General features: G+C 35.3%; 1 protein-coding gene across 2 annotated transcripts in view; it reads left to right on the forward strand.

Moving 5' to 3' along the window:
* DYNC2H1 (dynein cytoplasmic 2 heavy chain 1) overlaps nt 1-15,752 on the forward strand; it is a 413,953-nt gene that overhangs the window by 181,562 nt on the left and 216,639 nt on the right. For both annotated transcript variants that reach the window (XM_064288850.1, XM_064288851.1), the window contains exons 71-75: nt 3,103-3,168; nt 5,262-5,312; nt 6,119-6,196; nt 6,984-7,115; nt 8,137-8,209. In XM_064288850.1, the coding sequence (XP_064144920.1) occupies nt 3,103-3,168; nt 5,262-5,312; nt 6,119-6,196; nt 6,984-7,115; nt 8,137-8,209 (400 nt within the window). The remainder of the gene's footprint in view (nt 1-3,102; nt 3,169-5,261; nt 5,313-6,118; nt 6,197-6,983; nt 7,116-8,136; nt 8,210-15,752) is intronic.

Here is a 15,752-nt window from a genome sequence, read left to right on the forward strand (position 1 = left end):
CTTCTTTGTCTCTTTGAGAGTCACGGAGTTTATGAAATATTTTTCAGATAAAATCTTCTCCAATATTTTGTAGTGTGCCAGTATACTGATAGCATGATAGTAACTATTACCTTGTAAGACTTAAAATGAATGTATCAGGCACTGTGAAGTGCCTTACATGCATTGTCATTTAATTCCTACAACAATCCTGTTATACGGAAGAGGAAATCCAGGTTTAGAGCTAATAATAACCCTTCTCTAGGTTACTCAGCTCTAAAAGATGTGAAGCTGAAATTCAAACCCATTTTGCTTGATGCTAAAGCCTTTTTTAAATTACTGAGCCATTTTTCTTCTCTTGCTTGCTAATAGGATGTGGGTGAAGCAAATCATAATATTTGGAAGTGTGAACTCGATCTCAACTATGAAGATGACTATAAGATTCCCGTACATTGTATTAACCTTGTTCTGATAGTTTCACTCTTTCTGAGTACCCCACAGACAGTGTGTTGGAATATGGCATGGGGTATGTGGTTGGCTTATACCATCCAGTGGTCTACCATCTCTGAATGATTTGTCTTCACTTAGCTAGTTAATTGTGTAGATGACTAGTTGAGATTTTATTTCCCCTTAATGTTAAAATATTTTCTAGCAGAACCCAAGTATACTAAGATAAGTTGGTGAATTAAAGTGACCAGATTTTATAGACACCAAAATATGATTAAATGCTTTCTCAACTCTGGATATTGACAAGTTTTTTCTTTTTTTGAAATAAGTATTTAGAAAATACTTAAGTTTGATTTATCTGTTCTTAATTTTATCTCGATTTAATTAGAAATAATGTTCTCTCTTTTGGTAAGTTATATTTTCGGTTTTATTATCTTCTCGATTCATCAATTATTCTTCCTTATAATATTATTGTAGGATACTTGGGACTAAAGGGACTCATTGCCACAGCTAGGCAACCAGACTGCTGGCAAAAATAACTTTTTTCTGCTAGTTTTCTGAGCTCCAGCTCAGAAAATCATGGGAGAAGGTTTTGCTAAGCCCAACTTAGGTTATAGGGCACTTCAATATCTGTGGAGTGATAAAATGTGATTGGCCCAGTTTTGATCACGTGGTTATCCCTACGAACAGGATGTGTTCTGTGACCAGTATAAGAGGAGAAGGATAACCACCATGACTCACTTATAGACCACATATTGTGTGGCTATTTTGCCAACATTTTGGAGCTTGGCCTCAGTAATTTTCTTGTAGGCAAAGTAATTGCTTGCAGGTAGTTTTTACTGGAAGGCTCCTCACCCCGGTTGAATAAAATATAGGGTCCATTTTATGTTATTATTAGTAGTAATAAAAATGATAATAGCTACCATTAATGGGCTCTTACAGTGTATCAGGTAGCATGCTAAGTGTCTCTAATTGAATTCTTACAATAATGTTACAAGGTAGGTGTAGTATCCTCTTTTTTACAGTTAAGGAAACTGAGGTTAAGATAGGTGAAGTAAGCACAAGGTCACTGGCTAGTAAAGCAGAGGTGGAATTTGTATCCAGTTCTCTCTGATTCCAGTCACTCCATGGGAGAAAGATGTGGCAGTCTGCTTCCGTAAAGACTTACAGCCTTAGAAATCCTATGGGGCTGTTCTACTCTGTCCTGTAGGATTGCTGAGTCAGAATTGGCTTGGTGGCAGTAGGTTTGGTTTTGGTTTCTCTCTGAGTATGGACCTGGGCTCTTAATACCCATTAATGAGACCATTCATTTAACACATACTTATTTACCTGCCATTTATAGCAGACACGAGGAATACAGTGATGAACAAGGCCTGTTCAGTCTCACAGAGAGTACAATTAGTACAATTTGTGGATTAAAAATGTTCTCCCAATAAATGTAAACAAATTGGTGATTACCTTTTATAGCATTTGTTTTCGATATTAAAATGTCAAATCTTATTTTCCGTGGGTACCATGTATCAAAGAGACATGGGTCATGGCACAATTATATCTAATCTCTTTTCATATTACATGTCTCACACAGTATTGTGCCACCAAAAGAATGTTTATATACAGAGATAATCTAAAACAATTCAATTTTGATATATTCTTATTTAATATATCCTTATAAATAGAGTCAATTCTCTCAACATAATAATTGCTTTCAAATTTTTTGTAAATGGGTGAATTTAGACAGTTGGATTCAGAGTATGATCCTTCTAAGACTGCTGGCAGCAGCTGATAGAAACTGTGTGGCAGACTATCAGTTTCTCACCCTAGATTCCCTGACTTTGTTTCTTTTTTCTTTGCTTTACTCATCTTCTCAGATTGCCGCTTAAAGTCTGAGTCTTAATCTCTCCCTTGCTTTTCTATCCTCCTTCCTTCCTTTCCTCAGAAATTTTTGAGCATGTTCTATATTCCAGATATGATCTTTTGCCTTGAGGAACTCTCATTCTGCGTGATTTGGTATCTTTTTTGATATACCTGTTCATTGATGCAGCCTATTCTTTGTTCTGCTTTTGTTTTACCTGTAAGATGTTGGACCATCTGATGGCTTCTGTGGTTTCTAATCTCAATCAGTTGCTTATGTTTTGGTTTTGCCTCTTTTCTGTAAGTAATAACACCTTTGGTGGAATTATTTGTTGTTTTAACTTACTTAGTGTTCTTCTCTTTATTGTGGAAAATCAGGAGTTCACTACAGTTTTCTGTTTAATTTAGAAAGAATATCCAGTAAGGAGAAAACAGTTGTAATAATTGAATGTAACTATCCATGTGTTTAAACCATACAGTGATATATTGAAAATTGCTAATGCAAAAAGTTGATCTGTTAATAATGATTAATCCAAACCTCACAACTGGATTTTCCCTGGTTAAGTAAGTTTTTTTTTTTTTTTTCAGGAGATGTGCAGGTGGCTTAATCTTTAGCATTTTCTCTAAATGCTATTAGCATGTTCTCTATCCTTCCTTCAGCCCCAACTTGGAAGTGTTTGTTTTATATAGGTGCAGTCTGAATGGTCATCTTGTATATTAATAAAAGGAGATGATTTGAAGACTCAGTGTGAACTCAAATTTAAGAATTATGCTTTTGTAAAGCCAGAAATTTAGAAAAAGGAATATAACATCTGTTATTTATTTCAGGCTGATCAGTTGATGTTTGCATTGCATTTTGTTCGAGGAATGTACCCTGAACTTTTTCAAGAAAATGTAAGTAGAATTAGAGGAGGAAAATTTTAGACTTACATAGAAATTTGGCCATGGGTGGATTTATAGTTAGATCAGAAATTACACTAGGTTAGAAATTATATGCAAACCTATAAATCCTTTATGAAGGTAAAGGATGAGCCGTGTTTTCCAGAGTGATGGTAAGATGGGGAAAGCAATGTAAGTAACTCACCAAACTGCTTAGATTTTTCTGAATCCAGGCCCACTTAAGCAGGGCACCAAAAGAGTCAACCTTCTTATTGTCCTGGTCTAAGCCGTGGAGTTGCTAAGTAGGAAAAAGTGAAACAAGATGGATATACAACTACATTATTTATTACCTCCACTGACTTGTTCAGAGTCGGTAGATGAAGCAAGAGGATGGATAGTTTCAGGTGCTTCATTGAGCCTGCATGTTTATGTCAATCTTTTTTATGTATAACTTTTTTCTTTCTTTACGACCTCGTTTCTGGTTTGCCATATAACCCCCCTCTCAAACTTTAGAAGAATATCCCTCGAGCTGGAACTAACTAATGCATCTCTGGTCTGCCTAAATTATCTGTAGTGATTTTTTGTCATTATTATGCCATTATAATAAAGTGCGAATCTAATAACCGGAGTGCCTGGGAATGGTATATGGACAGTGCAGCTTTGACCTAGTAAACTTTAACTCTGCTTTTTTCATATTTAGCTGTGTTCTGGGTTCCTCTCATTCCTTTGTTAAAACCATGTGGACCATTCTACAGTTATGCCTATGTTCTTTCCTTTTTTTTTTTGTCCTCCTAACTCCACCTGCTCTAGCTGACTTGTATAGTTTCTCCTGAACTTATTAACTTCATTCCTTTTATTTCTACTGTGAACTTTGATACTTTTCCCTCCTCCTGTGTAATAGATTTCACCATATTCAGTATGTTCCACATAATATCAGACTTGATATTCCCTATTTTTTCCTCCTGGAGTATAAATAAATTAGCACTGAGGAAGATAAACTTCTTTGAGTCACATAGTAATCATCCCTATTTTACATATTTATGGCTGCATAATTTTAATTGGAAGAGTGTTTGACATGGGTTGGTGGAGGCAAGAAGTATGGTGCTTTAGTAATTTGTTCATATTGCTCTCAAATTTTATTATATTATGCTTTATTTGATGACTGATGTGTAACAAATATTCTGATAGCACCCAGGTCATTATGCGATGGTAGAAACCCAGGGTAAAAATATAGATTTTCTTAGAGTACCCACAACACTTGATCAATCTCAACTCTATGGCTACAAAAGAAGAAATAATGAGAGTTTTCTCTTAATCTATAGGAAAAAAAAAATAAGTTAATGTAAGTACTTTTCTCAGTACTTCCCTAATATGTACTGTTCTTAAATTTTTGGTGATCCTTACTGCCTAGATTTTTCTGAACCCATGAGTCTTGGTGGCGTAGTGGTTGAATGCTGGGATGCTAAACTAAAGGTCAATGGTTCGAACCCACCAGCTACCCTATGGGAAAAAAATGTGGCAGTCTGCTTCCATAAAGATTTACAGCCTTGGAAACCTATAGGGCAGTTCTGCTCTGTCTTTGAGGGTCACTATGAGTTGGTATAGATTCGACGACATTGCTTATAACTATTGGTGGGGAGTACCTATGCTAGAACAAATAAACAAGTGTTGAGCAAATGCTAATCGGATATGGCATTAAAATTTTGGGCTTCTAAGACTGCCGACCTCTTGGTTAGCAGCCGTAGCACTTAACCACTACGCCACCAAGGTTTCCTATTTTTTTTTTTTTTTTGACTTGGTTAAGACTCACATATATGTGTATATATATGTATATAAAATATATAACTCATGTATGATATGCAGCTATATTTTTGTTTTAATAAAATAATTTAGATTTCATATTAATATTTTATGTTGACACATGTACTGGTTCTTATAATGTTAATGTTGTACTAGAAAAAGTGGAAAGATATGAAAGGAGTTTTATTTATTTATTTTTTGAGTCCTTAGAAAGCTTCCTTGTAAGCCATCTTGGGAAATTAAGAACATTTTGTTAACTAGTTAGCATTGTCATGTTTTTTTGTACTCTTTATGTTTTTGTTCAATAGGAATGGGATACATTTACAGGTGTGGTTGTTGGAGATATGTTACGGAAAGCTGTAAGTTGAAATAACAAAACCTCACTATTTTACTCTTAGTGAAAATAGTTCTGGCTTTGGAATCATAAAATATAATATGCTTCATATGAATTTTAAATTATTGTTGATATACTTTGATTTTATACTTTGATTAGAGGAATATGTCCTTGTCTCTATTGCCCTACTTTAAAATGGGCCTAAATTTATGTTTTTGTCCTTGAAAACTCACATTTTTTTGAAGAATAATAATTAAATACTAAGAAGTGAATGTAGCTTTTTGATCTCCCTGCCCCTTGGTATATGTATTTTATTCCAAGAACCCTTTTATAATCTTTAGGAAATTAAAATCTTGTATTTTATTTAGGAAATTTTTCTTATATAACTAAAATTAAAAAAATTAGTTTTTAAACTTGTTTCATTCAAATTTAGTTTTTTCTCTAGTATATTTCTATTTGAACATGTGATGTGTAGTGTTCCTCAAAGCACTATACCCAAACTGTAATGTAGAACCTAGATCATGTCTGCAATGTAAGATATAGTTAAAATAATACGACTTCATAGCTATTTCTGTAACATTTAAGTTTTTCTGAAATTTCATGAAAGATGAAACACAAAGAAAATGAATGCAATATTTGTCCAAAAGGTTTTTTATACCTTATGTAACTTAGAATTTTATCATATTAGCTTGTAAAACAAATAAATAAATAATACACAGAATCATTATTTTTCCAAAATAGTGTTCATAAAAATAGCTAATTAATTGTTAATTTTTCTGAAAGTCTGCATTTTATCAAGTATATCAAGGAAAATAACTGATTTTATTATAGGACTCTCAGCAAAGAATACGTGATCAACTTCCATCTTGGATAGATCAGGAAAGAAACTGGGCAGTGGCAACATTAAAGGTATTCCTTTCCTACTATAAGGAATATATATACGTTTTTTAATGTTTGAATTATTTCTGTTGACTTTGGATGTGCTGCCTGCTTATATTCAGTTTTGATATTTCTGTGAATATGACATAAAACCTCTGAGTAAAAAAATTACCAAAATTACTCTAAATAAATATTTATTCTAAATAGAATGATGAAAATTTGTCAAGTATACTCTGAAGAGAAAGCTATTTGAGATGGACAGAATGTGTATGTTGGGGAAAACCTCTGAGATATTAAAGGAGAATATTGAATGATGAGTAGAAATTTATCAGGTACCAGATAGAGTTAAAACATTCAGAGTCACATGTTCATATTTAGGGGCATAAATGAACATGGCTTAGAAAAACATGCTTTGTTATGGATATGAATCTGAAATTTGGCATATTTTTACAGTCTAACCTGGAACTCAAACTTGCTGCAATGCTTAAAACTTGTGTTCTGTTTTAATGATGCCATGTCTTTTCTCCACAAGGTGGAGATAGTTGAGTGCAAATGTTTTTATGTAGAGAAAAGATTTATTAACTGTGAGTACTGATTCAGTACTACTCTGGAAATGTTTTCTTTTATTTAATTTTGGCTTTAACACTGGATAAGTTTACCATATTATTTCTGACCTAGATGATTAGTTAAGCCAACACAAATATAAAACAAATAATAAACATTTACCTTAATTGGTTTTCATTTACTTTTTTAGAATTTTTCTTAAAATGTGTTTACATTTGTTTAAGCAGTGTATGTGGTTATTTTTATTTTTTAGATTGCTCTCCCCAGTCTTTATCAGACCCTCTGCTTTGAAGATGCAGCTCTGTGGCGTACTTACTATCATAATTCAATGTGTGAGCAAGAATTTCCGTCTATTCTTGCAAAAAAAGTTTCCTTATTTCAGCAGGTAAAATTTAGTGTTATTTAAATGCATAAAGTAATGTTTCTCTTGCCATTCAGAAACCACTAAAATGAAAGCTTTGCCTTTAATGTGACGTAGTATATAGGGAAAGGATTTTCACTTTTACCGTCTTACCCAGACAATTAAATTATTGGCAGAATTTCTAGTTACAGTGTCTCCCACTCTATCTTTTTGTCACTTCCTATGCTTCGACTCGAGGGTGATTTTACAGTAGAAAAAATGTCTTTCAGAAAGAAAGTGAGGTACACATTGTACAGGTTCTTCACTCATTTCCCAGGGTTCTATCGAAGGAAAAGACTGGTGAGGAACAGGGGATTTGTTCCCATTTCATTTCCAAATAGAATGATGAAAGCTACTTGTGGGTTCCACCCCATAGTCTGATTGACTAGCCAAAACGCTCATAGTGGTAAAGTTCTGCAAGAATTAACACTCCAGGAAATGACTTAACTCTTCACCAAACTGCTGGCTGTGGTTTATGTCCCCCTCATGTTTCCGTATACATGAATTTCATTTCACCAAGTGTGTTAAAATTAACAAAAGCAACTAAGAAACTCATCATTTGAAAATCTAAGCATCTGCGAGTATCTTTGATGTACATGATACAACATAAAAATAGTAATTTGAAACTTCTAGGCAGGATTTCTAGACCTCTGTTCTGCTGCTACCAGAAATGCCTTACCTACATACCTTTATTTTCTCCTGCCATTTGGCCCTTCGTGAGATCCTGAAGACATGATCCTATGACCATTGCATGCTGATGTTTTTACTTTTGTTGTTAGGTTTGAGGAAGTAAATGGAGTTCAGCAATAATTTGGATATCAAAATGATGTCATGGTATATACCTATTGTGACAGTTTTCAAGGCATAGTAAATGCTATGGAACAATGATGTTTTCACAGATTTTAATAAATATTTATTTACCTAAATTAATTGATACTAGTTATTGTTTGGTTAAAGCTTTTATGGGAACTTTATTGTTTAAAAATAACCTGCACTTTATTTTAAGGTTCTTGTGGTACAGGCTCTCAGACCAGACAGATTGCAAAGTGCCATGGCTCTATTTGCATGTAAAACCCTGGGTAAGTGTCATACTTTTCTAGAACAACGTCACTCACCTGAATTATTTGGTTTTTATTGTCATTTTATTTTATATTAACCTTAGTTTATAAAGATTATAAGGTCTTTTTATTTCATTCTACATATCTGACAGACCCCCATTCGTTTTAAAAACTAGTTTTCTGTGTTGGATATGACCATACAGTGTTATTTTATATTTGATGCATAATTTACATTCTATATTTAGTTAAGGTGTTTGAGGTTTTAAAAATTATTTTCCTATGAAAGTGCTTTAGACATTTATCTATGGTTAGAGCTTCAAAGCAGAGAATCAAATATTTGTGCCAAATTTTTACTGCCTAGGTACTACTTATGGTCATAATTTAATGGAAAATTTAGAAATTAAAGCAAAATGTACTGCCTAGGTACTACTTATGCTCATAATTTAATGGAAAATTTAGGAATTAAAGCAAAATGAACTCACAGATGCCATAGTCTTAGGAAGTAAATTCCTCAAAATGAGTTATCTTTGTCTAAAACAAAAAATAAAGAATTTTTATGTCTTTTAGACCAGAAACAAACTGTACAATACATTTTTGTTAAGTCTTTTAGTAGTCTTATCTAGAGGGTTAAAGTTATCACTCATTTGGAATAAAAAACCGTACCATGATTCTCTTTGTGCAAGTAAAGTTTGGAAAAACTGTGTCAAGGAAAGACTATGAAAAATATTTTTCTTGAAGCAAAGTCGTCGAAGGGTAATGAATCTTTACTATTTCGGAATCCAGAAGGTTTTAGAATTACATTGTAAACAAAAAATCTAAGTAGTATGCTGACAATTTTTTATCTAGAAATTCTCCGTTTCTATTTCATTTTTCCTTATATATACATGCTTGTGGTTATATGAATGTATACACATAATTTTATATAGGAACTGTTCCTTATTAATTCTAACATATATATTCTAGTCAGGTAAGACTAACATCGTATGCATGTTTTCTCTAAATTAGAATTTCTCATATAAACAAGCTAGCACAGAGTTTTATGAAATTGCAGGAAATACGAGTCCTTCTATGCTTATCATTGAAAACCTTTGTAGTCCTGCATAATTATTGTTTTCTTTGTAGATAAAGCCATTATATTTGGGTGAGAACTCTTATTGTGAGAACTCTTAGCTGCAGATGATCAGATTTATACTAGTAGACACAGTCTTTCACTTAAACTAGAATGTTCACAATGATAATGATAGCTAACACTTAAACAGCTCTTACTATGTGCCAGACATTAGTCTAAGTGCTATATGTGTATTAGCTCTTTTAATCCTCACAGTAACTCTATAAGGTATATGCTGTTTTTATACTCATTTGAAGATGAGGAAACAAGATCATACAGCTACTAAATGACGGAACAAAGATTCAAACCCAGATTCAAAGTCTGTGTTCTTACTAAATACTGAAGGAGCCAAATTTATTCTCTTTTTAGATAGATAGATAGCTGCCATTTGACTCCAACTCTTGGTGACTTATGTATATAAAGAAATATTGCCCGGTCCTGTGTCATACTTACTATCACCGGCATGTTTGAGTCCATTGTTGTAGCTATTGTGGCAGTCCATCTCACTGAGAGTCCTCCTTATCCTTGCTGGCCTTTTACTTCACCAAACATGTTGTCCTGCTCCAGTATTGATTCCTCCTAATGACGTGTCCAAAGCAATCTAGTTAAGCAGTGTTCTGTTGTGATCCATGAAGTTTTCATTGGCTAAATTTTAGAAGTAAATCACCCGACCTTTAATTCCTAATCTGTTTTAGTCTGGAAGCTCTGCTGAAACCTGTCCACCCTGGGGAGTCTGCTGGTGTTTGAAATACCAGTATGATAGCTTCCAGCATCACAGCAACATGAAAGCCACCACAGTATGACAAACTGATGCGCAGGTAGTTGATTCTCAGTTTAGAGAGATATTATTAGCAAACGCTAATAATATAAAGAGCTGGAGGTAGAAAACCAAAAGGGAAGAATACACTTGGTGTTTCTCAAACTGAAAGAACTGAGGAAAAAATTCAAGCCTCAAGTTGCAATAATGAAGGATTCTATGGGGAAAATATTAAATGACGCAGGAAGCATCAAAAGAATATGGAAGGAATACACAGTCATTGTACCAAAAAGAATTAGTTGATGTTCATCCATTTCAAGAGGTGGCATATGATCAGGAACTGATGATACTAAAGGAAGAAGTTCAAGCTGCTGTGAAGGCATTGGTGAAAAACAAGGCTTCAGGAATTGATGAAATATCAGTTGAAATGTTTCAACAAACGGATGTAGCATTGGAGGTACTAACTCGTCTATGCCAAGACATACGGAAGAGAGCTTCCTGGCCAACTGACTGGAAGAGATCCATATTTATGCCTATTCCTAAGAAAGGTGATCCAACTGAATGCAGAAGTTATAGAACAATATCGTTAATATCACACTCAAGCAAAATTTTGCTGAAGATCATTCAAAAACGGCTAAAGCAGTATATCGACAGAGAACTGCCAGAAATTCAGGCCGGTTTCAGAAGAGGACATGGAACCAGGGATATCATTGCTGATGTCAAATGGATCCTGGCTGAAAGCAGAGAATACCAGAAGGATGTTTACCTGTGTTTTATTGACTATGCAAAGGCATTCGACTGTGTGGATCATAACAAATTATGGATAACATTGTGAAGAATGGGAATTCCAGAACACTTAATTGTTCTCATGAGGAACCTTTACATAGATCAAGAGGCAGTTGGTTTAAAGTCAGGAAAGGTGTGCGTCAGGTTTGTATTCTTTCACTATACCTATTCAATCTGTATACTGAGCAAATAATTTGAGAAGCTGGACTATATGAAGAAGAACTGGGCATCAGGATTGGAGGAAGACTCATTAACACTGTGTTATGCAGATGACACAACCTTCCTTGCTGAAAATGAAGAGGACTTGAGATCACAGCCTTCAGTATGGCTTGCACCTCAACATAAAGAAAACAAAAATCCTCACAACTGGACCAATAAGCAACATCATGATAAATGGAGAAAAGATTCAAGTCAAGGATTTCATTTAACTTGGATTTACAATCAACAGCCATGGAAGCAGCAGTCAGGAAATCAAACCACGCATTGCATTGGGTAAATCTGCTGCAAAGGACGTCTTTAAAGTGTCAAAAACAAAGATGTCACCTTGAAGACCAAGGTGCGCCTGACCCAAGCCATGGTACTTTCAATTGCATCATATGCGTGTGAAAGCTGGACGATGAATAAGGAAGACCGAAGAAGAATTGATGCCTTTGAATTGTGTTGGCAAAGAATATTGGATATACCATGGACTGCCAAGAACAAATAAACCTGTCTTGGAAGAAATGCAACCAGAATGTTCCTTAGAAGCAAGCATGGCAAAACTGTGTCTTACATACTTTGGACATGTTGTCAGGAGGGATCAGTCCCTGGAGAAGGACATCATGCTTGGCAAAGTACGGGGTCAGTGGAAAAGAGGAAGGCCCTCAACAATGTGGATTCACACAGTGGCTGCAACGACAAGCTCAAGCACAACAACGATTCTAAGGATGGCACAGGACCGGGCAGTGTTTTGTTCTGTTGTGCATAGGATCTCTATGACTTGGAAGTGACTCAACAGCAACTAACAACAACACAACAGTAACATAAATAAATGTCTCCTTAAGTCTTAGATAAAGTTGTTCTGTACATGTATCCATCCCCACTCTAACCTACCAACCCAGCTTTTTACATGATAACTGTCTTCTGCCCGTACCTCACCAGAACACACACATGTACAAACATACAAGTATTGTGAGGCTCCGTTTATACAGAGTGAGGGGTGACTTGGTTGGTTGGTAATGGGTATATGGAAATGGTCTGGTCATATTCTGTGCTTTCATTTACTTATACATGGAGGTAGAAATGCCCCTGATTTTTTCATACCTGACAGATAGGATTTTTATCTACCAGGTAATGTTTATTCATTTTTGGTAGAATGCTTATCCACCTAACTCTAGATTCCAAGTGCAAGATAACCATCTCAAACTCACAAAAATAAAAAAAGGGAATTATTGGCTTAAGTAACTAGTATTCAGAAAGGAAAGGTAGAGCTGGCCTCTGGGCCAACTAGTTTCATAGGCTCAAACATTGTCAGATGTTTCTCTGTTTGTGTTAGTCTCTCAGTTTTTTTCTCTCTATTTTACCTATTTCTTTGTGTCTTTATCACACTCTGTCACTTTGCTTTTAACTTTAATTTCTATTTGTGTGTTGCTCTCAGTTTCAAAATTTTCTACATACTGGGGAGGTAAGGCTGTTGACCTCACAGGTTATATTTTAAAGCTTGTGATGAAAGAGGAAAGAGATCTTTTTCTTCCTGGCTTTACCATGGGATATCCTAGGGGAGCACACTGATTTTCCCAGCTTGGGCAACATGTCCACCTCTGCAGCTAATTCTACCAGAAATATACGGAAGAGCGTTTTCCCCCAAAAGGTATGATAGATGAAGGAGGCACAGTTACCAGAAGTGGGAAGGGCTGCTGGTAACAAAACACTGTAGATATCCGTTACAATTAACTTACGTGTAACCTATATTGACTAATTTTCACATTTAATTAGTTTGACAGTTGAAACGTTAATTTGTAAAGTGCTTTTGAGAATATTAACTCTATTAAAAGTTACAAGTGTGTAAGTTTTGTGTCTAAAGAATGAAATAGTTACGAAATAATAGTGTCTTTAAAGCTTTTTTTTTAAAGCAAAACGTTTAACATATTGTCAAATTTGGACATACATGGTGAGTAATAACTATATATAAGGCATAGTAGGCCTGGTTGCACAATGGTTAAGTGCTCAGCTGCTAACTAAAATGTCGGTGGTTCTAACCCACCAGCGGCTCTTCATGAGAAAAGACCTGGCAATCTGCTCCTGTAAAGGTTTTTCTGTGTGTGTGTTGTCATTTCTGGGTGCCATCAAGTCAATTTTGACTCATAACTACCCCATGTGACAGAGTAGAACTGCCCCATAGCATTTTCTAGGCTATAATCTTTATGGGATCAGATTGCCAGGTCTTTTCTCCTGTGGAGCTGCCGGGTGGGTTTGAACTGCTGACTTTTCCGTTAATAGCCTTGGAAACCCTGTGGGGCAGCTCTACTCTGTCCTGTAGTGTCACTATGAATCGGAATTAACTCAACAATATATAGCAACAGGCATATAATATAAAAACTAACTAGCAGTGTACTACTTAAATTAGTTTTCTGAAGTAGCCTTTTACTAGCATTTTTGAGAAAGTGGAAGCGATAAGAGAGAAATTCTTCATTTCCCACCAAAGTATTTACCAATTATCTGCATTGATTGGAAAAACCAATCAATTTTTTTTCCAATTGATACTCATATTGATACTGCATTGATACTCATATTCATCCTGCTTTCCCTTGTTATACTGTGAATGGATGTCTCTGCTGTAGTCAGTGGCAAATCCGTCTGCTCTTTCTTCTTTCTTGTCATTATCCCTTTCTCCTGCATCATCAGTTTCACGTTTTTCACTGGACCATTTCTGTCAGCATACAAACATTTTAGTTTTACTTATCCTAAAAATACCTCTTCTGACCTCATACCTCTCTTGAGCTATCATCCCATTTTTTTACTTCATTGTATAATAATACATCTTGAAAGCATGTCCATAGCCAGGGGCTATAGTAATACATTTCCTCAGCTCTTATGCTGTTCTCAGCTCATTCCATTTGGACTTCCATTCCTACAATTCCACAAGATTGCTCTTGTTAAAGTCAACAATGTTCTCTTCTATATCCAATGCTGACTTTTGTGTTTTTGTCTTACTTGACCTCTCAGAAACACTCAAAGTTGTTCATTTCTTCCTTCTTTAAACACTTTCTTGTCTTGATTGCTATGTTTCTATTTTCATTCCTCATCTCTGTAGGCTATTCCTTCTTACTTTACTGGCTTTTTCTCTGCATGTCTTCTAAATATTGGCATATTCTTTCTTCCACTACAGTTTTGTCGTGGGTTCCCTTCTTTCATTACATATAGATGTACCCTGTCTAGGTAATCTCAGTCCCTGATTTTGAATACCATCGCTGTATTACTGACTCTTGTTATCTCTTGTTTCTAGCCCTGGTATCTTCCTGGAATTCTAGGCTCAATACATCCAAAAGTTTATTTGACATTTTCATATGAGTATCTAATGACACCACAGTTTTTTAAAAAATAATATTGTGTTTTCGGTGAAAGTTTACACAGCAAATTAGGTTCCCATTTAACAATTTTCTACACAGTTTTTTCAGTGACATTGGTTACATTTTTCACAATGTGTCAACATTCTCATTGTTTCCATTCGGGTAGTTCCATTTGCATTATCTAGTTTACCTGCCCCCCTGCTTCCCCCATCTTTTCATCTTGGCTTTAGGGTAAATGTTGATCATTTGGTCTCCTATAGATGTTTTTTCAAAGGAGAACAATATTCGTAGTAGCTATTGTTTATTTTATGTGTCAATCTGTAATTTAGTTGAAAGATGACCTCCGGGAGTAGTTTCAGTTCAGAGTTTAAAGGGTATCTCAGGGTTCCTCTAGTCTCAATGGTCCAGTAAGTCTGGAATTTTTAAGAATTTGAGTATTTTTCTACATTCTTCTCCCATTCTTTCAGGGTCCATCTGTTGTGTCCCTGGTCAGAATGGTCAGTAGTAGTAGCAAGGTACCATCTAGTTATTCTGGTCTCAGGGTAGATGGGGCCATGGTTCATGTAGGCTTATTAGTTCTATAGAAAAATTTCTCCTTTGAGTCTTGGGTTTCTTTCTTCCTCTTTTGCTCCAGACACTAGAGACCAGTAGTTATATCTTTGATGACCACGTGCCAGCTTTGAAGACCCCATATGCTACTCACCAAACTAGGAAGACTTCACAATTTTAACATAACCAGTACAGAACTTTTAGTTTGTCTAAATCAACCTCCACTTATTTGATCAAACCAAAGCTCAAAAGTAATTCTTTTCTTACTCACTATACCCAACGTTCCAGCTAATATTTTTGACTATAACTCCAAAAACATACTCTGAATTCATTCACTTTATTCATAAGTGCCAGCCTAATGCAAGCTGTCATCATCTCTCATGTCAAATACTGCCATAGATTTTATTTGTTGGCTCTCTCTTCAGAATGTATATGGAATCTAATCACTTCTCACATGCCCACTACTACCTACCACTTGTTCAAACCACCATCATCTGAGCAAGATTATTACAATTCAGGCTTCCATCCTTCTACCTTTCCAGTTTATTTTCAACACAACAGTTAGACTGTCTTTTGAGATGTAAGTTAGGTAATACCATTCCTTTGCACAAAATTTTCTAATGACACTCTGTCTCTGTTACGGCCCTTACAATATCTTAGAAGGTCTTATCTCTTCTGGCCTTGTTTCTCTTCAGAACCAATTTCTTGCCATTCTCACCCTTGTTCAGTCCTTTCCAGCATAATGGCCTCATGCCTATTCTTCCAGCGCTCCAACAATGTTCCTGCAGTCTCCCTCTTCAAAGAGAGCTCTTCCCC

The sequence above is a fragment of the Loxodonta africana genome, chromosome 7 (genome assembly GCF_030014295.1).
Source record: "Loxodonta africana isolate mLoxAfr1 chromosome 7, mLoxAfr1.hap2, whole genome shotgun sequence".
Classification (NCBI taxonomy): domain Eukaryota; kingdom Metazoa; phylum Chordata; class Mammalia; order Proboscidea; family Elephantidae; genus Loxodonta; species Loxodonta africana.